At 49.9% G+C, this 23853-nt stretch overlaps 1 protein-coding gene across 3 annotated transcripts in view; it reads right to left on the bottom strand.

Moving 5' to 3' along the window:
- The window catches only part of NRF1 (nuclear respiratory factor 1), a 90358-nt gene continuing 66505 nt past the window's right edge, over positions 1-23853 (bottom strand). For all 3 annotated transcript variants that reach the window (XM_068401404.1, XM_068401405.1, XM_068401406.1), the window contains one exon: positions 1-2007. In XM_068401404.1, coding sequence (XP_068257505.1) covers positions 1844-2007 — 164 coding nt within the window. In that variant the 3' untranslated portion in view covers positions 1-1843. The remainder of the gene's footprint in view (positions 2008-23853) is intronic.

The raw sequence follows: 23853 nt of genomic DNA, 5'->3' as shown, positions 1-23853 counted from the left end.
TGTAACAATTTTATTGAATGAGGCAATAATAGACACTGGGAAAACAAGGGGGGGGTCCATGCTCTGCTACTTGCCTGGTTTTTGTCTTTTTTTTTTGGGGGGTGGGAGGGCAGGGGGGGAACCTCTTGGACTAAAAGAACGTCATTTCATCGCCAAAGGAACACCGACTCGAAAGCCACCGACATCTTCACGACGACAATAAAAAAATAATAATTAAAAAATAATAATAATAATAATAATAAATTGGAGAACCAGGACTGTTTCTATGGAAAGATTTTCCCCTCCCCTCGTTAAAAGTACAGAAGAAATGTATACAAAGAACATCTGATATTTTTTTTTTTTTTCCCCCATATAAAACAAGTAAATACAAGAATCTGAAAAAACTTCCTCGAAGGCGAGCGAGACGTGGAGAACTTCGTTAACGGCCACTGGGAAATAATAATAATAATTAAAAAAAAATAAACAAACCCAACCCCAACGACAATTAAACCCCGTGCGGCGGGGCTGGGGCTGGCGGAGGGTTTGGCCCATGGGAAAGTCAAGTAAAATTTGCCCCAAAAAAACACCCCCTGAGGCGTTTTTATTTATTTTTTAACCCTCCTGGAGAGGTTTTTTGGGTGATGGGGATGAAAAGGGCCCCAGCAGCAGCAGAGCTGTGCTGGGAGATGCGTGTAGGGCAGCAGGCTTGGAGGGTTGCAGGGGTCCCCTGAAGGGAAGGGTCTGCGCTCGTGTCCCCCCCCCGAAGGGTCTGCGCTCGTATTCCCCCCCCCAACTACCTTCAAGAGAAGCTTTTCTTGTAGGAACAGGACGGGCTGGGAAGGGTGCGGGGTCCTGGGGGGTGGCAGCGGGGATGGGGACGAGCCCGAGGCGGCTCTTTGGCAAGGGAAGCCCTGGGAAGGCGGAGGGGGGGACGCAGCCCCTCTAGAGGCGTTTCCACTCCGGTCTAGATCCACCAAAAACTGGAAATAATAATAATAATAACAATAATAATAATAAAGAAGAAAAAAAAAAAGATCTAAAATGGCAGGTAACGTTTCGAGAGCAGAGAAATAAGAACAGGTCTCCAGTGTGCACCAAGGGGAGCGGAGCGCGGCCGCGGTTCTCCAGCGCTCACGGTCGTCCGAGCGGCGCGGGGAGGGTGGCGGTGGCGCGGGCTCCTGGAAAAGCATCATCCCTTCCCGAGGTTGCCACCACCCTGCAGTCACACGTGCATTACTTTTTCCCAGGAGAGGAGCCTTTTCCAAACTCTTTTCCTTTTTTTTTTTTTTTTTATTTTTTTTTGGTGTTTTTTTAATATATTTTTTTAATGTTTTTAATATTTTTTTTTTTTAATATAAAAGTCCACGTTAAAATATTCAAAATTAATTTGCCAAGTGCTGATGGCAAAGGGGCCGGGCCCGGGAGCTGCCGGCGATGCTGATGGAGCTGTTTCGGCCGAGGGCATCTGTGCTTCCCCCCACATACCTCAGCCCCCCCCAGGGCTCACCCTGCTCGATCCCACGCCGGGGAAAATGGGGGCTAAAGGGGTTGCTTTGCTTTGCTTTGTTTTCTTTTCTTTTAAATCTCCTCAGAACGAAAGTCCCGTCAGAATTTGGCTTCTCACTCTTCCGAGAGCAGAGTGGTGCTGTAAAAATGCACTTAACACACACCCCTCTGCTAATATTATTATTTTTTTCTTATTTTTTTTTCTTATTTTTTAACTTTTAAAAAAAAAAAAGGTTAACAAAACCTTCGCTTCCAAAGCTGGGAGACTCAATGCCACCTGATTGCATCTCTGGAGAGGCGTAAAAAAATTATTCGCGTTAAAGAGACGAGGAAAATCATGATCCTGCTCTGGGCATCGTCACTGTTCCAAGGTCACCACTTCCACCGCCTGCCCGTCCATGGTGACGGCATTGTCCGCTATCCGCGTGGTAACGGGTGCCATCGCCACCTGAACGGGGCCGTTGCCTTGGGCCAGGCTGGTCACCACGGTCTGGTACATGCTGACGGGGATCTGGACGAGACCTGAGGAGATAAAACCAAAATAAATAGGAGTGGGGTTGGGAGGGAGGGAGAGGAGCGAGAGCAGCACGAGGGATGAGGCTGGTGCGGCCACGTGCCGTGGCGTGGTCCCCAGGGGTGTGGGGGCTGCGTTCGTGCCGCTCCAGAGATGATCCTTTGGATTGTTGGAGTACTCCCACCTGGAGTACTGCGTCCAGCTCGGGGGTCTTCAGCACAGGAAAGTCATGGAGCTGTTGGAGCGGGTCCAGAGGAGGCCACGGAGATGCTCAGAGGGTTGGAGCCCCTCTGCTATGGAGACAGGCTGAGAGCTGGGGCTGTTCAGCCTGGAGAAGAGAAGGCTCCAGGGAGACCTTATTGTGGCCTTTCAGCTCTTACAAGAAAGATGGGGACAGACTTTAGTAGGGCCTGTAGTAACAGGAGAAGGGGTGATGGTTTTAAATTAAAAGAGGGGAGATTCAGACTAGATACAAGGAAGAAATTTTCTATGATGAGGGTGGTGAAACCCTGGCACAGGTTGCCCAGAGAAGTGGTAGATGCCCCATCCCTGTAAACATTCAAGGTCACGTTGGTTGGGGCTCTGAGCAACATGATCTGGTTGAAGATGTCCCTGCCCATGGCAGGGGGGTTGGACTAGATGGCCTTTAGAGGTCTCTTCCAACCCAAACCATCCTGTGATTCTATGATGCTACACAAGGAAAACCGGCAATTTGGAAGACATCTGCCTGCCTCCCACCTGGCAGTGCCCGTGATCAATCAATCAATCAACCAACCAATCAATCAGTCAGGTTGGAAGAGCCCTCTGGGATCATCGAGTCCAACCATTGCCCTGACACCACCATGGCAACTAGACCAGGGCACTAAGTGCCATGTCCAGGCTTTTTTTAAACACCTCCAGAGATGGTGACTCCACCACCTCCCTGGGCAGCCCCTTCCAATGGCTAATGACCCTTGCTGAGAAGAAATGCTTCCTAATGGCCAACCTGAACCTCCCCAGCAAAGCTTGAGGCTGTGTCCTCTTGTCCTATCGCTGGTTGCCTGGGAGAAGAGGCCGACTCCCACCCCGCTCCAACCTCCCTTCAGGTAGTTGTAGACTGCACTAAGGTCACCTCTGAGCCTCCTCTTCTCCAGGCTAAACACCCCCAGCTCCCTCAGCTGTTCCTCGGAGGTCAGACCCTCCAGACCCTTCCCCAGCTTGGTCGCCCTCCTCTGCACTCGCTCCAACACCTCAACATCTTTCTTGAAGTGCGGGGCCCAGAATCCTGCAGCCTGGCAAGACAAACTTCATCTTTCTACTCCAATATTGTCTGCCTGTACCCACCACAGCCTTTGGCTTGGCAAAGCGTGATTTAGACAGGCCTGTGAACGCTACCTTGTACCTGACATTTCTGAAACCATCTGCACCTCTGTTGGGGAAAATAAAGCTTTTAGAGGCCAACAAATCCTCCCAGCCAGCAGCCCAGGCTAGGCAGCCCCTGAAACAGCATTCAGATGGTTTAAGCCAGCAGGTTCCTGACCCGGGATTTCCCAAAAAAGCAGTACAATCTCTTCTGATGCAGGTCTCTGTGGCAGAGAGCAGCCCTCTGTCCCGCCAAGGGCACTCGTTTACTAACACGAGGCGGCAGAGCGCGGCTCGATGTCCTCAGATAACTTGCTGTACAGACAGGAAAGCTTACGAGTTAATTGTGCTGACCAGGTGGGTGACCCCGGTGGAGCACAGAGTGCTTTGCAGCCCTTCCACATCCCTCCTCTCGGGATCTCAAAGCGCTCTGCGGGTAGGAAAGTTTTGTGATTCCCCAGCCAAAGGGCTGCCCCGCACCAGAAGGGTTACGTCCATGTTCGTCGCGTTCATGGCCCAACTGAGGAATTGCTTTCCTGGTGTGATGGTTCAACACCGACTGCCACGAACCATGTAGAGCCAGGAGAAGGTACAAAGCTCCCATAGATGAGAGGTTTAGGCAAGAAAAAGTTGAAATGAGAGCTCACGTTCAGCCCTCTTGAAGAAAATCTCCTATCAGAGCCTTCAAGGAAACGTAGCACATCCCATTTTAAGTGGGTGCTGGGACAGACCTGGAGATCTGGCCTGGGATGCACCTAAAATCCCCGCTCCAGACCAACACAGCCAAGCCCTTTGGGTTACTCGGGTTGCTAACCTGAAGGACACCGCTGGAGCTGTCAAATGAGAGTCTACCACCCATGGCCAACCCAAAGACCAGAGTCACCACCACCCTCAAGGGCCACAGAGCACACAATGTTAAAAGCCTGATCCATCCTTGCTGTTCAAACGTGCGTGTTGGCCAGGGTAGGGCTGCTGCCAAGGATGGGGTGCTACCAAAAGATGGTGAGACATGAAGACCAAACCGGGGTCACAACCCACAGCCAACCCAAAGACCAGAGTCACCGCTATCCTCATGGACCACAGAGCACACAACATTAAAAGCCTGATCCCTCCGGGCTGTTCAAACGTGCCTTGGTCAGGGTAGGGCTGCTGCCAAAGAGGGGTGCTACCAAAAGATGGTGAGATGTGAAGACCCAAATGGGGTTTTCTTCAGAGAGGATGAGTTTGTGTCACCACAGGTTTGACCACATCTTGTAGTGCATGTACGAGCAGGGAAGTCTCCGTGAGACGGCGACACGAAGATCCCTTTCTGCATGGGATTAAACTAAATCGCCTCAGCGTCTGACGTAGCGGCCTTCTTGCCAGGGGTGGTAACAAACCAAAGGAGGAGAGGGCTGGAAGGTCTGCTGTGCATTAAAGCAGAGACGGTCGCCCTTGGGAAAGAGACGATTAAACTACTGAGATACCGTAATCGGGTCTAGGATTGGCCCCGCGCTGCATCTGCTCAGACCTGCACCCTGATTAGCCCTAATCTAGCTGGCATATGTTAATCCAAAGCGTGGATTTCAGCCCCTTTCAGTTGTATTAAAAATGGGAAATCCATTAGGGAAAAAAAAAACAACTTCTTGAGTCTTTGAAAAATACCCGTCTGCAAAGAAAGTGGAGTCATGCTCGGGTGCTCTTCGAGGAATGGGGTGCACAGGCAGGAGCGAAGGAAGAGGGATCCCATTGGATCCCTGCCCAGGGAGGGACGACAGCAGAGGTGACGAATCACCCGCCGAGAGGCGCAGACCATGGCTGCAGCTCCTGGTGAGTGGGAAGATGCAGCCGGGCTGTGCGTTTGCTTCCCCTACGTGAAGCCGCCCCAAAAGCCACTCTGGAAGGAGTGGTGGGTGAGGCACAAAGCCCAAGCACCTCCATCCCCCGGTGAATCCCCTCTATCCTGGCCACCAACGTCAACTACTCGCCAGCACCTCTCGTCCTCGTCAGGGACAAGGAGCCAGCTCCAGCCGGCTGGGTGCAAGGACAGCATCTACACAGGGAGCTGGGCCAGAGCCACCACCGAGGTCCTGCCTCTCACTCACCTGCAGCATGCCCCCAACATAAGAAGGACATGGAGCTGTTGGAGCGAGTCCAGAGGAGGCCACGAAGATGCTCAGAGGGCTGGAGCCCCTCTGCTCTGGAGACAGGCTGGGAGAGTTGGGGTTGTTCAGCCTGGAGAAGAGAAGGCTCCAGGGAGACCTTCTAGCACCTTCCAGTACCTGAAGGGACTACAGGAAAGCTGGAGAGGGGCTTTTTACAAGGGCATGGAGTGACAGGATGAGGGGGAACGGTTTTAAACTGAGAGAGGGGAGATTGAGATGAGATCTGAGGAAGAAATTCTTTGCTGTGAGGGTGGTGAGACACTGGCCCAGGTTGCCCAGAGCAGCTGTGGCTGCCCCCTCCCTGGCAGTGTTCAAGGCCAGGTTGGATGGGGCTTGGAGCAACCTGGTCTGGTGGAAGGTGTCCCTGCCCGTGGCAGGGGGTTGGAACTAGATGGTCTTTAAGGTCCCTTCCAACCCAAACCAGCCTGTGATTCTATGAACAAGGAAAGATTTATTGTTTTTTCGGTGCAGGATGAGCTGGCTTTGCTAGGAAGGAGGCTGACAGCCATGGAGGGGAACGGGTGCTGCAGCAGGACACGAGGGTGGCCAAGAGAGAAGGAGAGCTGTGGCAGGCCTTAGCGGTTGAGATGGCCACCATGAATCAAAGGATTAGAGCCGACCGACTCAGAGACTCCTGCGGCTGTACTCTAATGCTGGGTCAGACATATATTAGCGGCTGCATTTTAGCTGGGGGACTGTGATAGGTCATAGGAGATAATGAAACTCCTGCTGTTTCAGCAGAGAAGAGGTTACAGCTTACAGAAGAAGAAGGGTATGGTCACAGGTGGAGCCTAACCCTGAGAGCCACAGGATTCAGAGGCCAAAAGTCATTCAATGGCTGACAGACGTCTCACCTGGCATGGTGGGCAGAGCAGCAGCAGCATAAGAACAACTATTTTGGTCCTAAGTTGCTGGTGACAGCATTAAATCACCACAAAGGGCTTTGGGGGAGAAGACCAGGTGGGTGGGATGATTCAGTGCCCTGGGAATTGGTGTCCAGGTTCAGCAGTGCCCTGGACATCCAGAACAGTCGATGCTCAGGGGACTGGGGTCGGCAGTGCCAGTTTCTGCCTTGCTTTAACACTTCTTCACTCTTGAGATCAAAGAAAGTGCAGCACGAGGAAGAGATACTAACGGAGTCTCCAACTGTTGGGCACATTCGCAGTCCTTCAGGATCTGGAATATTGTCCTACTCAGCAACACAAGACATGCCTTTTTTTTTCCCTGGTATCTGAGTTCATTCCCCAAGGTGCATCCTTATCTCCAGTTCAGTGTCTGGTAGTTTAAGGTGGCTCAGGCCATCTGCTGAGGTGCTCAAAGTACACAGATAGCTAATTAGCCAAGAATAGCCACTCCTCAATGCCCCAATTCCATGAACCGGTTCTTTCCTGACCATAGACGAGGTGAGGTCTACACTACCCTGGCTGTTGATACAGCCCATCGCTGTGTTGTTTGACCACACCTGGAGACAGGCGCTGAGGACTCATTTGTCAACATCCCATGTGGCTCCACATCCAAATGCCAAGAGACTGAATAAAGCTTATTGAGTGGATATCTCATTCCAGGTATGAAGCAATCACACCAGATGTGGATGGAAGACAGGCTGGAATGGCAATGCAGATCCTACCACCACAAAGATCCCATCAATGAGGAAACCATAATAGCCCAAGGCAACCTTGGACAAAGCTCTGTGTGAAGCTGGACTGGAAGCATCAAGTGGTGATCTGGCAGCAGGTGGTATGAAGAGCCTTGCTGCCGTACGTCCTGTGAATGTCTGGTATGCTCTCATTGCAGCAGCAGTGTGAGCTTTCAGCTGGACAGTCAGGTTCTGCAAGCCTTGAAATGCACCCTGGAGTATCACACAGAATCACAGAATCAACCAGGTTGGAAGAGACCTCTGGGATCATCGAGTCCAACCATTGCCCTGACACCACCATGGCAACTAGACCAGGGCACTAAATGCCATGTCCAGGCTTTTCTTAAACACCTCCAGAGATGGTGACTCCACCACCTCTCTGGGCAGCCCCTTCCAATGGCTAATGACCCTTTCTGAAAAGAAATTCTTCCTAATGTCCAACCTGAACCTCCCCTGGTGAAGCTTGAGGCTGTGTCCTCTTGTCCTATTGAGTAGAAAGGTCTTCATTGATACCAAGACAGGAGTTGTCTCAATAACCTGTACAGACAATACAGACATTCAATGTAACGCTTCTGAAAGCTTAATCCTCATGTTAAGTGCCCAAAGACACGTAGAATGGCTGGGAGAAACTGAACCATGTGTAATCTTGAGGGACCTCTTAGCTGTCAGTCACTCAGTGAGAGAGATGTCCTCTTCCCAGCTGAGATGGGCTCCTCCGGTGAATGTCTTGGTGTGGTCCTCTACTCCATGGGAAGGCTGAACGGCAGGATCTTGCACGTAACGTTTTCTGCCTGGTGCTCAAACAGGAACACAAGAGCAAAGTCCTGGAGGGTCAAGATACAGGAACCAGCCTCATTCTGGACCAGACAAGACAACAGCAGCCACTGTCACCACGTTGAACGTCGACTCAAGAAAGGAAACAGCCACCTCTTCTTTCAAAAAGTACAAAATCCTCTTCTTTGGTAGCATCAACTACAACAGAGAGCTGATCTCCTGCCAAAACAAACTCCTGTGGGAACAGCCTCTGGAAAGGGAGGGTTGTGAGCAAGCAAAAGGCAAATGGAGAAGCATGACCATCTGGCTCCTGCATCAGGGAGCCAGGAGTCTCGAGCAATGCTCAGCGGTACCGAGCCAGCCTAATCCCAGGAAGAGTGGGAAGGGGAGATGGTGCAAGTCTTGTCAACACACCTTTGGGGAGGCTGGTGAAGGGAGAATTTAAGAGGGATGCTCTTAAGAGAGTTGAGTTTATGGTTTGAAAAAGCTGTGAAGCCACAAGAAACATGGCTCTGAGTGCTGAGCATGGAGGAGCAAGGAGCACAGGTCTGGAGTCAAGGACCACAAACATATTTGCTCTTGGGATTTCTTTTATGGGGCAAAACAGAAAATGCACAATGACTTCAGCGATCACCGTGGAGCCCTGGACAAAGCATAGGATATCATCTGGTTTTTAGCTAGGTGACATAATCTTATCAAAAACCAGGACCTTGACTGAGAGCTGCATGTCCCCTTCCAAAAGGACTCCACAGCCTGCTTCAGATCATCAGAAACCATGAGCCACAGTCAGCGCAGCCGGTGCTGGTCTTGGGGATCCACTGGTGCCAGAAGCACACTCAGTACCAAGGAGTGAAAGCAGATCCAACGCGACGGACGCCAAAGTTGGTATGTCTTGCTCTGTTCTCTTGGACACCAAAAAGGGGATAAGTGTTGGAAGTTGTCCAGTTTATCGTTTGCTTTGAACATCTGCAAGCACTGCAGAGTCAGGAGCCCACTGTGGGCAGCCTTGCAAGTCTCCCAGACCCCTGCTAAAGCTCCGAAGGCCTCACAGTTGGCTCTCACCAACAATGGAGAAGGTGACAAAGAGTAAAATTTTTCACTGGACTTTCTTGGCCGTTGACCTCCAACTCATTCAGAAGACTTTGCGTGCTTCAGTCTTCTCAGCTAGCACTGAGGGGAAACTAGGACAAACTTTGCTTAGCATGACCCTACCGTAGCATTTCGCAGTAGATATTCCTGCAACTTCCTTCTCCCCTCCTTGGGAGGCACGAGGCTGAGCAGTCCAACTGACATTCCTGTGCTCAGGAATGCACCACGGGGCCCTAGCACACAGGTCAGTAGATACCATCTCATCGCTACATTTCGTTCAGAGCCAAAGGCGACCTTTGAAGACACGATGGAAGAATTCTTGTAGACAATTCAAAATGACTAGTGTGCAGATTTTAATGCACAAAAATCAAGCAGGGAAACACTTTGCTAGAGGACCTCCAAACCACGAAATGGTTGCCCTCGTTGGGCAGCACAATGGAAGGGCACTGGGCATGCTTTGATCTGTACACCTAGGATAGATACATCAAGACTGATGCAGAGAAGTAGGGAATAACCTGATCGTCTTTTCCACAGTAGGACAGAGCAAGATATGAACTTGAAGAGCATTACGGGAAGCTGCACTAGATATTAGAGGTGGTGAAAAACCCAGACAACAGCTAAACGTAAGGTTAGTGAAGCTCTGGAGCAGAGTCTCCCAACACTGAAGGTCTTTTAGAGGCAGCTAAGACTGATGCTGGCTCAGGCAAGGGGCTGGTGTAAGCGATCACTTGAATTCCTTTCAGCCTGGTACGTGAACAAGCTTTTGCAGGCTCCACTTTATGCAAAGAAGCTTTGTCCCACCGATGGTGGAGTCACCTTAGGACATACTGGACAAATCAGTTGGCACTAGAGGTATTTCTTGGTTCGTAGTCAACCATGGGATATACCATCTCATTCTCCCAGCCGTGTATAGTTTCTTTTAGCAACATGGCAAAACAGGAGGGACTCTGTTACGCTTCACTACTACTGGTTTTAAAAAGGACAGTCACACAAACAGGACATCGAGCAGCTCTGTCGAGCTGTTCACAGTCACATATGTCTTCTGGCAACACGGCGGGTATCGTTGCCTACAATAAAGGTAGCGCAACCACCGGTACTTCAACAACTGCAGAGCAACTGTGTCCTTCAACTGAATCCTGGAGCAATGACCATTCCGGTCCTCACCAAGACAGATCAGTGCAGTGCTGGAGACTACCTGGTGTGTTATGGCACACAAAAGAGCCCTGTTCAGCACGCACGTTAAAAGCTCCCACGACAGATTTTTATTAAATCCACATTGCTTTGCATGGGAAACTGGCTTGCCAAGATTTCCAGAAATTATCATGTTCACCACCTCCGTTTTGGGGGACTGACTCAAGAGGCCTCCAAGAGGGGGGAAGGACAGGCAATAGGCATGAGCGTGTATCTTCAGAAAAACAAAACAGATCTCTAACAAGTTTAAATCACACCAGCTAAAATGAGTGCTCTCAAAGTCACGTTACCCTGAAAAATCCTCTGACCACGGAGAAGAAACATCCACAAACTAAACACGTCCCTTAAGATACGAGGTGTTGACATGACACCATGGATGGGATTTCACCCAAAGTCAGCTGCAGAAATCAAGCATTTCAGGAATCCTACCACACTCAATGGTGACAACGGAAGCAGAAGACATCTCTTAACACAGGCACCTACTTTAAGATAAGACAAACCGTCTTCTGAAAGCATGCCCCCCTCTCTCTCTCCCCCTCAACTACTGCTAGAGCATCAATGACTAACTCAAACTAGATGTCTCTCAGGACAAGATAATAATTGGAAGGGTTTTCACCATCAGAAATGGCTTACTGACAAATCAGAAAAAGCCCATGCAGTGATTTAAGCTCTGAGAACTTTCCAAGCACACAACAGTCACAAGCTCTTCCCTGTACATCCTCTTCACCGTTCATTTCAAAACACAAAAAAGTGTTCCACTAAACGATAATTTGAAAAAAGCTGCAGTCCTTATTCTGCTTGCTGACCGTAAGCGTCCCTCATCCATCAACTGTCTTTTCAAGAGCCGTTCTGGTCAAAACCACAACACAAAGTAACGTAAGAAGGCACCTGAAGTTTTGATAGCAAAGTTGAGTCATGGCAGCTCACAGATGGAGCACTAAACCAAGTGTTGCAGTCTAGTAGGTTATATCACAGCCTTGACTTTTCCTTAGAACAGAAGATAAGCACAGGAGACAAAAGATGCAACATTTCTGTCAACGACTGCATGGGATGTAGGAAGGACAGCCCTGGAGCCACTATTGCCTTCTCTGCATCCAACCCATCTTCATGATCACATCTCAGTCTCTCAGACTGGGCATCACCTACCTGCTTAAATCATCAGTGACTTGTTCTTTCCTTAGCCTTGGCTCCTCTTGTTTTGTTTCAATGAGCTTTCCTTCTCTGCTCATTCAGGGCAATGGAAGCTGCTGTCTCAGTGACCAATAAAGCCTGGCTGATCTGGGACCTCCAGCCCTACACCATCAGAAAGGCACGGGCCAGGATGCAACACCATGCTTCTAGGGCTCATTCTTCCTTCCACTCATTTAGCTTCAGCAAAGACTGCGAGATGTTTGGCATTTTGCATCAAGGTGCTGTTTTAAAACCCAAGTTTGGATGTTCAGTTTGTAGTTATCCCCCAGTCTCGGTCAGAGACCAACCTTCCTCCTCTAGCTGCGAGAGGACAGCTCATTGCAGTATCATCTTTGATATATTTCTATTTTCTTCCTCTCTACAAGAAGGGTCACAGCTTAGCCAAGATCTGAAACACCTTTGGCTTAATCTCCCTTATTTCTTGGTCTTTTACCTTTGCCTCTATGGCAGAGGAAGGCGATCCATCCTCACAAGGATTTCTGACCTACGAGGAACGGCTGAGGGAGCTGGGGTTGTTTAGCCTGGAGAAGAGGAGGCTCAGAGGTGACCTTAGTGCAGTCTACAACTACCTGAAGGGAGGTTGTAGTGAAGTAGGAGTCGGCCTCTTCTCCCGGGCAACCAGCGATAGGACGAGAGGACAAAGCCTCAAGCTTGGCCAGGGGAGGTTCAGGTTGGACATTAGGAAGCATTTCTTCTCAGCAAGGGTCATTAGCCATTGGAAGGGGCTGCCCAGGGAGGTGGTGGAGTCACCATCTCTGGAGGGGTTTAAGAAAAGCCTGGACATGGCACTTAGTGCCATGGTCTGGTTGACATGGTGGTGTCAGGGTAATGGTTGGACTCGATGATCCCAGAGGTCTCTTCCAACCTGGTTGATTCTGTGATTCTGTGAAGGGGACCACTCAGTTAGTTGTGGCTCCTTTCAGCGAACCACGGCAGGGCAGGTGTGTCTGCACCTCCCACTTTGCTCGATATACAATCCAAGGGAACAGACAAGCCCAGTCTTCATCCCAGAGAGATGACCTAGAAGGCACCACTCTCCCTTGTCAAATGACTAACATGACCCTGAAGATTATTCCAAAGCTTTGGGGGGTTTTGGGTTGCTTTAGAGTATTTTTTGAGTTCTTTTTAAGTTGCAGGACTTTGAGACAAAACCACTGGGGCTGGGCTTCCTGATTTACAGCAATCTGTTGCTGGAGGGGACAGCTCAACCCATCAAGTGACATACAGACAAGGGCTCAGCTATGCTCATAGAATTATCTCCTCTGAAGCCCCAGCACTTCCATGGAAAGGAGAAGACCCCAGTGAGCCAACCTGATACCCAGACTCTTCCCTGGCACAGCAAAGACCCATAGTCTTCAAGTAGTGGTGATAAATGTCTACTTCACCGATGACACTTCACAACTGCCATGCCCCTCTGTCTTTGCAGCCCTTTCCTGACATACCAGAAGTCTTCCATCTGCAATCGTCTGCAGTGAGGATAGTAACATAAGGAAAATCTTGCCATTATTTTTAACATCAGAAATGATTAATCTGAAATCCCAGGTCTTCTGTTTCATCCTGTCCGGTTGTGGGCCCCGCACTTCAAGAAAGATGTTGAGGTGTTGGAGCGAGTCCAGAGGAGGGCGACCAAGCTGTGAAGGGTCTGGAGGGTCTGACCTGCGAGGAACGGCTGAGGGAGCTGGGGGTGTTTAGCCTGGAGAAGAGGAGGCTCAGAGGTGACCTTAGTGCAGTCTACAACTACCTGAAGGGAGGTTGTAGTGAAGTAGGAGTCGGCCTCTTCTCCCGGGCAACCAGCGATAGGACGAGAGGACAAAGCCTCAAGCTTGGCCAGGGGAGGTTCAGGTTGGACATTAGGAAGCATTTCTTCTCAGCAAGGGTCATTAGCCATTGGAAGGGGCTGCCCAGGGAGGTGGTGGAGTCACCATCTCTGGAGGGGTTTAAGAAAAGCCTGGACATGGCACTTAGTGCCATGGTCTGGTTGACATGGTGGTGTCAGGGTAATGGTTGGACTCGATGATCCCAGAGGTCTCTTCCAACCTGGTTGATTCTGTGATTCTGTGAAGGGGACCACTCAGTTAGTTGTGGCTCCTTTCAGCGAACCACGGCAGGGCAGGTGTGTCTGCACCTCCCACTTTGCTCGATATACAATCCAAGGGAACAGACAAGCCCAGTCTTCATCCCAGAGAGATGACCTAGAAGGCACCACTCTCCCTTGTCAAATGACTAACATGACCCTGAAGATTATTCCAAAGCTTTGGGGGGTTTTGGGTTGCTTTAGAGTATTTTTTGAGTTCTTTTTAAGTTGCAGGACTTTGAGACAAAACCACTGGGGCTGGGCTTCCTGATTTACAGCAATCTGTTGCTGGAGGGGACAGCTCAACCCATCAAGTGACATACAGACAAGGGCTCAGCTATGCCCATGGAATTATCTCCTCTGAAGCCCCAGCATTTCCATGGAAAGGAGAAGACCCCAGTGAGCCAACCTGATACCCAGACTCTTCCCTGGCACAGCAAAGACCCATAGTCTTCAAGTAGTGGTAACAAATGTCTCCTTCACCGACGACACTTCACAACTGCCATGCCCCTCTGTCTTTGCAGCCCTTTCCTGACATACCAGAAGTCTTCCATCTGCAATCGTCTGCAGTGAGGACAGTAACATAAGGAAAAACTCGGGATTATTTTTAACATCAGAAATGATTAATCTGAAATCCCAGGTCTTCTGTTTCATCCTGTCCAGTTGTGGGCCCCGCACTTCAAGAAAGACGTTGAGGTGTTGGAGCGAGTCCAGAGGAGGGCGACCAAGCTGTGAAGGGTCTGGAGGGTCTGACCTCCGAGGAATGGCTGAGGGAGCTGGGGGTGTTTAGTCTGGAGAAGAGGAGGCTCAGAGGTGACCTTAGTGCAGTCTACAACTACCTGAAGGGAGGTTGTAGCGGGGTGGGAGTCGGCCTCTTCTCCCAGGCAACCAGCGCTAGGACAAGAGGACACAGCCTCAAGCTTCACCAGGGGAGGGTCAGGTTGGACATTAGGAAGCATTTCTTCTCAGCAAGGGTCATTAGCCATTGGAAGGGGCTGCCCAGGGAGGTGGTGGAGTCACCATCTCTGGAAGACTGGACATGGCACTTAGTGCCCCGGTCTAGTTGCCATGGTGGTGTCAGGGCAACGGTTGGACTCGATGATCCCAGAGGTCTCTTCCAACCTGGTTGATTCTGTGATCCTCATTTTGACGTAGCCAAAAACTCCCATGAAAAGGGTGTGTGAGAAAGATGGCAAAGCAGCAGTCTGGTATCCTGATGGTGGATTAGCTTCACGCCTTCAACCCTTGTGTCTTACATAAGGTTACCTGTCCCTCCCTCTCCCCTTCATGGGGTATTGAGGGTGAATTTAGAGCTTGACAACAGGACCTGGACATTGGCTGAGGCAGAATAAAGCGATGTCTGTCCAAGCTCAGTTCTTACCTAGACATTACACACTAGTGCTGGGTCCCCAAGGCATGTCACTCTAAAACCAAGCCAATGTGGTGTGTACAGAATTACACAGAATTACACAGAATCAACCAGGTTGGAAGAGCCCTCTGGGCGCATCAAGTCCAACCATTGCCCTGACACCACCATGGCAACTAGACCATGGCACTAAGTGCCATGTCCAGGCTTTTCTTAAACCCCTCCAGAGATGGTGACTCCACCACCTCCCTGGGCAGCCCCTTCCAATGGCTAATGACCCTTAAAGGAGAGGTGACAAACACGCAAGGAGTGTATGTGTCTACCTGTGAAAAGAAAGCTTTTTTACTGGACTCCACAGATGAAAGCTTAGTGAATAACCCTTCTAAGCTTCCTTGATCGGCTGGCTTTGCTGTGGAGTGAAGGGCACACCTGATAAGATTAGCAGTCTATCATGGTCAATCATGTATATAGGAAACATAGTTAAAAATAGAGAAAATACAGCAACGCCTAACGTCTGCTCAAGCTGGGATTCGCTTTTCTTACGATCAGTTTTCTGTTAATAAAAATGATGGAGCAGAGAGGTGTTATCAGTGCCAAGCTTCTCAGAAAGCAGAGGTAGGAAACACCTAAGAATAAATTAGAGTCTGCTCCTCTTATGAGAAATCAGATATTTCCCGTGGCAAGGGGGTTGGAACTAGATGATCTTTAAGGTCCCTTCCAACCCAAACCATTATATGATTTTATATTAAACCGATGATCGGACAGGTGGGCAAACACCTTAAAGTTTCTGGACAATCACCTAATGGGGATCCCGATTATATTTTGCCATAAATACTTTATTGACTTGCCTGCTGTGCTATTAACATCCACAGGGGCTCTTCCAGAGGAAGAACTGCCTATCAAGACTGATTCTTATCCTACTTTTAAAAACAGCCTTTAGGGTCCTGTATTTTCTATATGTTTTTATTAAAGGCTACTGTGAGAATGAAGGCAGGGTCCCATCTAAAACGGATTAAATGTTATACTACTTGAATGACAAAAGTCCATTTTAGAATCAAGTCATTTGAATCGAATTTTCTTTTGAAATATCACATATTCTAATGAAGCAGATAATTATTTGGCAGAGTTTCTGCAGGAACAATACTCTGGGCATCCTTGCAAACCACCAATAGCGTGCAAGGGGAATACAGTTGCGTATCAAAAGACACGTGTGTCCACAGCCCAAAAGCTGGTGGACTTCAGCCTGGAGAAGCATCAGCGGTTACACACACACAGGCTCTGGTATCTACCTCCTGTGCTGTGTGACACACGAGACAGCCTACTTCTTTACTTAGGTTTCTGCTACAACATTCAGCCTATAGTTTCTTAAAGCTGATGGGTGCTGGAAGTGGATTTGGGGGGTTTTCTCTCCTTTGCATTGCTGCTTTAACTCTGCTTCGTGTCCGTGACCTTTAAAAAGCCAAATTTTACCAATCCCAAAATCACAACATCCCCACGACCCCATCCATCACCACAGTAACTAGTAATTAAAATACAACACACAATTACAATATTAAATTACAATAAACAGTAATTAAAACACAAGCTCTGAGCCTGGCTCTGTCCTGCTCCTCACTAATTCTTTACTTAAGTAACAATTACGAGGGAGCTCGGCTTGCGTAAGGCTAACAGGATTGGGCTGTAAGATATTAGCACGCCCCAGAGGCATGCTCATCTCTACCCCAAAGCCCCAACAGTGTCCAGGCACACAGCAGTGGCTGAGACGGCCATTACAGGATGCCTGGATGTCAATATATATCTGAAGTCTGATATGTTTCCCCTGAAAGTGTGAAAGGAGGAGAAAAAAGAAAAAAAAAAAGAGAGATAAATAAAGCTTTAACCCCAAGAAAAACCACATAGGCAGGAACCTAAAGCAACAAGTGGCAATACCGACAACAGATAAACCCCATTATTCCAAACTACCATCACAAAAATCCACTCACCTGATAAACTCTCTGCTAGGCTCCACTTGCAACCTGAATAATCTGCTGCTAGCAAGCCTGACAATAAAATGCGAGTGTAAAAGGCCAAAAAAAGGCCAAATGCTACAGTTGGGGAGGGGGGCATTAAATGGGATAATTAATGTATTCATAGGAAATACATCCTTTTACTTACTAGGTGAATTAAAAAATTCAGTGTCCACATATGAGCAGAAAATTTAATGTCCACATACGAGTAACACCCCAATATTAGGCACAGTAAATAAAATATTTCTACCTCTATACAGAACATTACGTGCATAAGTGGGAGGTAGAGTAAGTCAGAGGCAAGTATAAGATACTTCCAGATATTTGTACTGTGTTTTACAAATATTTAGATGAATGGCTTAATTGGACCAGAGAGGCCCGATGAGAAATGGCTGCACAGAAGCGAGAGTAGTAAAATCCATCTCGGAGAAGCTAAGGCCACCTCGCCAATAAAGCTCTCCACTATTCCCCGAGTAATGAGGGATGAGAAACGAATGAGTAGCAGAAATGGCTGCCAAAGTGGCATTTCTATGTATCCCAAGAGCACGAGGCTAGAAAGTTCATGAAATCCAGGCGCTCGGCCTCATTGGTCTCTGGAAGGAGCTCAACGTATGTTTAAGGGTACGACAGAGTCGGATCTCAACGAGTTCCACGAGTCGGAACGTTGCGCGATAGATCACATGCGAACACGGACATTAGCATATACTACAGAGCGTTTAGCACACGGAGATACAAAGCAGCTATTGTTCTGGAGGTAAGGTGAGACGTAACCAGATAGGTTCTGGCTTCATCTAAAAACCATTTTCCCAGCATTTCGCCTCTCTGCTACAACAGAGCGCACATTCACGGCCAACGAACGGGTCCAAAGTGATGGCTTCTCTCCTCCAGTGCCCCACTCCCGGCCCCTGCGCCTCTTTGCTGGGGGAAATCATGTTCTTAACCCAAGAGAGGTGATGTGAGCCCACGGCCAAGCAAGGTGCACAACTTTTGGAGGAGGATGACACCTTGGGAAGGCGTTCATGGCTTTACCTTGCAGATGTGGAAAGCTGCAACTCCGGTGTCTCCGCTGGAGCCTTACCTCACGCTAGTTCCCACACTAGCTACAAGGAGGTAAGCACTTTTCTTTTTTCCTCAGGGGAAAAAAGGGTTAGACAGACACCTTAAGGTCCTTTTTGCTCTTCTTCAAAGCATACCCTTCAAATCTAGCTATAAAAGCATCCCTGCTACAAACCAGCACACACCCTTGTGGCAGCCCATCTTCTCTATAGGACAAGGGACCCATTTGGCACAGATCCCCTCCTCCCTCCGTGTAGGACCCGGCCCATCCTCAGCAAGGTGAGCAATAAATCACGGCGAATACACAGCTCAGAGTGGAAAGTATCGTGTAAAGAGCAAGTTTTTACAGTCCACATTCCTCTTTTTTTCGCACACCACCGTCTCCCACTGCCCAGGCTGCGCAGCAGGTGGGATGGGTTCCTACCTCTCTCTCTCAAGAGTACTTATTCTTGGTATGCTACTGCCTCTGGCAGATTCCTCCCTTTTAAACTCTGCACATCTGTTGATAAAAAAAGAGAAAAGCTTGGACTCTGGTGACTGAAGGCACAGAACATTTGTGCATCTGGGCAGAGCCGGAGCCACGCGGGCTGGGTGGTAGGAAGCCTCTCCGCACGCCAAGAGAAAGCAACGATGGGCGCAGGGAGGGAAATGATAATTCACTTTGCAGAAACCAGGGGTCTTCCAGGTGTTTTCTCCCTGGGGGTCTCGCCCCGCGTGCGCAGGGGCCCGCAAAGAGGAGACTCGTGGCACACGGACCCGCGCGGACACAAACTGCAAGAAGAATCAAGCAGCCGCTTGCGTAACAGCCTGTCGCTTCCCAGGGCAGGACAGAACAGGTTGGAAACCGCTTCCCGAGAGTGAAAGGAGCTGTGGTGGCTGGAGAATCCCTTCTGCTTTGCATCTGCTGTGGGTGTTTCAGACCAGAGTCCTGCTCACCGGCTGCGGGAGGGCTGCTCTGGCTCAGACCGCAGGTCCATTCGGACCTGGAGCGAGAAAGCACATCTCTGACAGCAGCAAAGCACAAAGCCTAAAACCCGGCCAAGCCCAAGTCTTGTTAATCTGCAGTGAGACTTCAAACCTCTTAACACTTAACTCCTATTTGGAAGCGCGACTCAGACCCTTTTTCTCAAAAAAAACGTACCAGGAACCTCTGAGAAGATTTGGCCGAGGACATGGTAAGGTAGCTGCAGGTTAGAGCAATAGCAAACAACCACGGGCCAAGTTCACCCATCATGTATAACTGAACCCAAACACCCCCAGACGCTGATCCCTGTGACTTCAAAGGAGTTGAACGTGCTATATTTATGCCAGCAATAAAACTCAGCTTCCATTAGCTACACGTTCACCATTTAAACGCAGTGGTCCTGGCGAGCACACGCCAATTAGAGTCCCCTAATGCTTGGGAGTACAAAGCTTCCTTTTTTTTTCTTTTGATGGGAAGGGGTGGAAGGGAAGAGATCAGCCGGCTCAGGGGAATAGCAGAGAGCCTTTCACTGCGAGGCCTCGCGTTCAAAGCTGTCATAGGCCAGTGGAAACAGATGGCCACTTCTGAAGGCTGTTCCATAGCTTACATGAAATGAAGGATTGTCTCAGGCCACGGGTGGACAACTTATTGACGCCACAAACACACCACCGATGGTTTCTGGCAGAGATAGTAGAGAAACTGAGGGATTACACGGGTAACTGCTGCCTACCTGATCAAAGGCACCTCCTTCCTGGAGGGAACTGAGGCAAATCGCTGGCAGCTCACGGGTGCACGACCCTCTGGCTGCACAAGCCTGGATCGCGGTCTGAGACTGCCTGCTTTGGCTGTCATCAGCTCCTCCGACTCTTCAGCACCAGGCCCTGCTCACTGAACTTCCCTTCGGACATGCTTGAGGTTTTGAAGATTAAAATCATGGGGAGAAAATGGAGATGAGAAAGTTCAGGGATCTGTGGCAATAAGGAAGCAAACCCATAGGGAGGGAAAGTTTGCTACGATCTGTAAGCTTGATATGGGAATAATAAATAATCCCATGATTCATTTTAAACCAATTCCAAGCGAGTGCTCCCTCAGCCTTTCCCTTCTCAGAGTCTGTGTCTTCTCCAGGGCACACTTTAACCTTCTGTGGGCAGATGGCAAAATGTCCACCACTGACTGAGTGTCCCTGGAGTAGAAGGGGGTTCACGCGAGCCATCAGAACGTCTTAGTCGGAGAGGAATTTGTACACATCAGGGAATAAATTAAGCCAAAGGATATGCAAGTAGGGGAGGAACAAGTCAAATTCAGGCTTAGAAATACCACCTTTGGTGTTGGAAAAGATTCAGAGGAAAGCACTGCAGGAGAAACTGCTTTTTTTCTTCTCCTCAGAACTTGTTTCGCAGCTTCACGTCGACTCACAGAAGCACATGTGTGCTCCTGGCCTGGCAAGGGTGTGCTTTGCAGCAGTGGCTGGTGTGGCTTCAAAAATACCAACCTGCTGATGGACTCGTGCAGCCAAGGAGACAGCAGCCTCCCACAGCAAGCAGAAGCCACTGTCCTGCTCTCGTGTGCTGGCCTTCCAGGGTCTGCAGCGCGGGGAAAATAGGGCGATTCCCCTGCAATCTTCCTGCACAGCTGTTTACTAGCTGCGGATTACCGCTGTCACATGAGCTGCTTTACAGCAAAGCCAAGCTGTCTTCATGAGCTGAGAAGGTCACTGGGAGACAGGGGCCTCCAGGGACAAACACACCGCCCTCTACCACGACCGCGATTTACTTCCCAGAGGGACGCCAGGCAGCGAGAAAAGCGTTCCCGACTGGTCAGAGGGCAACGAAAAGTGGTTTTACCTTCAAGCCCTCTGCCCAGCTATCGTTAGGACTCACCCAGGGAAAGGGGAGAGGAGGGATATCCTCAGGAGTTAGTCATGCTGTCTATTTGCCAGGCTGCAGTCAAGGCGCTGGAAGACTGGAACAGTCCTTACAGTGACAAATTTACCTTCTCTTCCTTGTACACCCACAGGTGAGGGCATCCCACCAACCTTTCAGACAAGGCCATCCAAGTGTCACCAGCCAAAGGTGGAGTTGCATCTCCTCCGAAGCCTGCTGACGCCTCAAAGCATAAATGAATCAACCCTATAGCACGCAACGTTGTCCTCATCAAACCCAAAATCTAACCGCTGAACATCAGGGCCAATGAAGAGGAACGAGTTTCACTTGGAAGAACAGAAGTCTGAATCACAGAGTCAATGAGGTTGGAAGAGCCCTCTGGGATCATTGAGTCCAACCATTGCCCTGACACCACCATGGCAACTAGACCATGGCACTAAGGGCCATGTCCAGGCTTTTCTTAAACCCCTCCAGAGATGGTGACTCCACCACCTCCCTGGGCAGCCCCTTCCAATGGCTAATGACCCTTGCTGAGAAGAAATGCTTCCTAATGCCCAACCTGAACCTCCTGAAGGTCCAATGCATGTGGGAAAGTGAATTAAAACCTTCCATCTTCATCATTCTGCCATAGGCAGGTCTGGTGGACAATGAAAACATTCCTGCAAGCAAGATCACTCACAGGCTCAGCGGTTGCAGGATGGGGCTCTTTACTATGCCCCAGAGGCATAAGACAGATGGGGTTGTGCTTTTAGGCTTTAAAATCAGTCCCTGCTACAGAGATCCAACGAAGAGGATAAATACAGCCACAGAATGATCCTCCAGACACGCTCAGAAAAAAGCAACAGGGGAACTCAAGAGGTCAGACCCTGCTAAGAAAGCAGCTGAGGCTGTTCTCAAAGAGGAGCAGAGCGCTTTTTAAGGCAAAGAAAACACCTCGAGCAGTTTGGAGATGTCTACACCACATCGTGCGCCCAGGAAGCGGGAATGCACCGTCCGAAGAGGAGCGCGGGGTGGAGGAGGCTGCGGTGAGAAGAACAGAGAGCGCAAGGAGCTCTGCGGGGAGGAAATGTTGGTCTAATACACAAGACTACGAGCTTTGTAAATGGAGGGAGAGGCAAACCATGGCTCAGTGCACCAACGAGCTGTACCGGGGGAAGCCCCAGCTTGTAGCTGAGCTGACAGGGTATTTCTCCCTGGTGGGGCAGAGGGGGGAAGAGTTCACAAACGCCATCTCATTTCATAAGATGCCTCACACAGTCCCAACAGCTTGCTGGGATTTCAGCCAGCTTCCCATTTGGATCAGATTGCACCCTACGCCCACTGACAGCCATTAAGAGCCTGGAGCTCACAAGCTGCCCTCGGGTCAGACGCCACACAACCCTTCAAAGCCCAGCAACATTTTCCACAGTGTCCAGCGGGAGAGGGTGGCCTGATGCAGCCCAGCTCATAGCCACGAGAGTACCTGCTAGGGAAGGCAGGAACTGTGCCCTGCTGTCATGAAACAGCAGATTGCAGCCCGCTTCTGCGGTGACGTGGGGGTGCAGGGGGATTAGAAAGCCCCTCTCCATCTGCCCTGATTCAGTGTAATCACAGGCTGCTCTTTCAATTCCCCAAACCCTTGAATAGTGTAAGGGGTAAAGGTGGCACGGCACAGGTAGAAAAACAGCAACGACATCCCCAGCTTTGTCTGTGGTTGCAGCACTCGCCCATCACTACATAGATGGGGACAAGGGGATGCTCTTTCTCTAAGCAGAAGGCCAGCCACCTTGCAAGCTAAAATCTGCACTGAAAGATGCTACAGCTGCTCCACAGCAGGGACCACTGCCCATCCTCACCCCCAGGCGGCGAGGGGTCAGTTGGGATCAGTTGCAGAAGAAACCGTGCCCTACAACTCAAGACACAAGCCTTGCTCTGCTCTGGGAAGCTGCTTGCCATGTCAGCGTGCAAGGAGGGTGAGCTGGGGCCTCTCGTGTGGGATGGCCTGGAGGAGCAGGAGAATGAGCAGAGATCGTGACAGTAGGATGAAGTTGTCCTTGGTTGTCTCCTGCGTGCTGTTAAGTTAGAAGGTCTTCCAGAAATGGGCTACAACACCCAACATCTCACAGGGCTCAAAAAGCCAAGGAGGGGGCTGCGACACACTCAACATAGGTTTGAATAAGTTGTTATCACAGGCAGAATCCATCACACATGAACTTCATCCTGGGAGCACTGAAAAAGGAGCAGCAATGCAGAGGCTGGTTTCGATCTCGGCTTAATCTACCATCCACCCAGTTCAACACTCATGGGTCTGAATGCTCAGATCCACAGTCGAGCTCTGCCAGCATAGATGATTCCAGCAGAAATGGCAAAAAGCTGCCTTCCCCAGCCTGATGTTGCCTGTGGTCCTTTCACGAGTACCACCACCCTGTTTGCAAAGGTGGCAGGAGCCCCGTGAAGAAGCTCTGCTGGTACAGCTCTGCCAGCCAAGCCTCCGATCTGGCTTAGGTTAGGCATGGAGGAGGAGGCCGGGAAAAATGACTCACCGGCATCTGCAAGGGGCCAGGAGAGCGATGCAGAACTAGGCAGCTTCCCAGAGCTGGTTTTCTGACTCCACCTGTGCCCTTTTCTTTAGGCCAAGAGCTATAAATAAAACAGCACCGTGCTGAAGATGTGCAGCTTGTCGGGAGAGAACCTCCCTACCCCAGCTCGGGGCCAAAGCACCGCTCCCCAGACAGCGGCACTAACGAGATCTGCTTGCAGACAGACTACACAGATACCTCCACCCCTTCCCATCCCAGTTCTTGGACTGGAAACAGTGGCAAGCAAGGAAATGGTTGTCTATCAAAGGTCAAAGTCCTTCTCAAATATCTAAGTCTTGCAGTCAGGGTGCATATACATTAGGGGGATAAAAAACCCTCACAATATAGCTTCAACAAAAAACCCCTCTCAAACAAAATCCTACACACTTCTCAGTCATGCATTAGTTAAAATGAGGACTGTACCCCCTAAAGATGACCAAGCCCCTTCCTTCTCCTGCTCAGTGTTCATCTTGGCCGAGCAAGCATGGAGTTGTGCAGAGCTGCTCATCCCCATCACCTCATGCAGCCATCAGGCAGAGCACACCTTCTCCACGAGCCAAGGTGATCTCCAACCATGCAGC

The sequence above is a fragment of the Nyctibius grandis genome, chromosome 5, assembly GCF_013368605.1.
Source record: "Nyctibius grandis isolate bNycGra1 chromosome 5, bNycGra1.pri, whole genome shotgun sequence".
Lineage (NCBI taxonomy): Eukaryota > Metazoa > Chordata > Aves > Nyctibiiformes > Nyctibiidae > Nyctibius > Nyctibius grandis.
The sequence above is the reverse complement of the archived record's forward strand: the minus strand, read 5'-3'. Positions and strand labels throughout refer to the sequence as shown.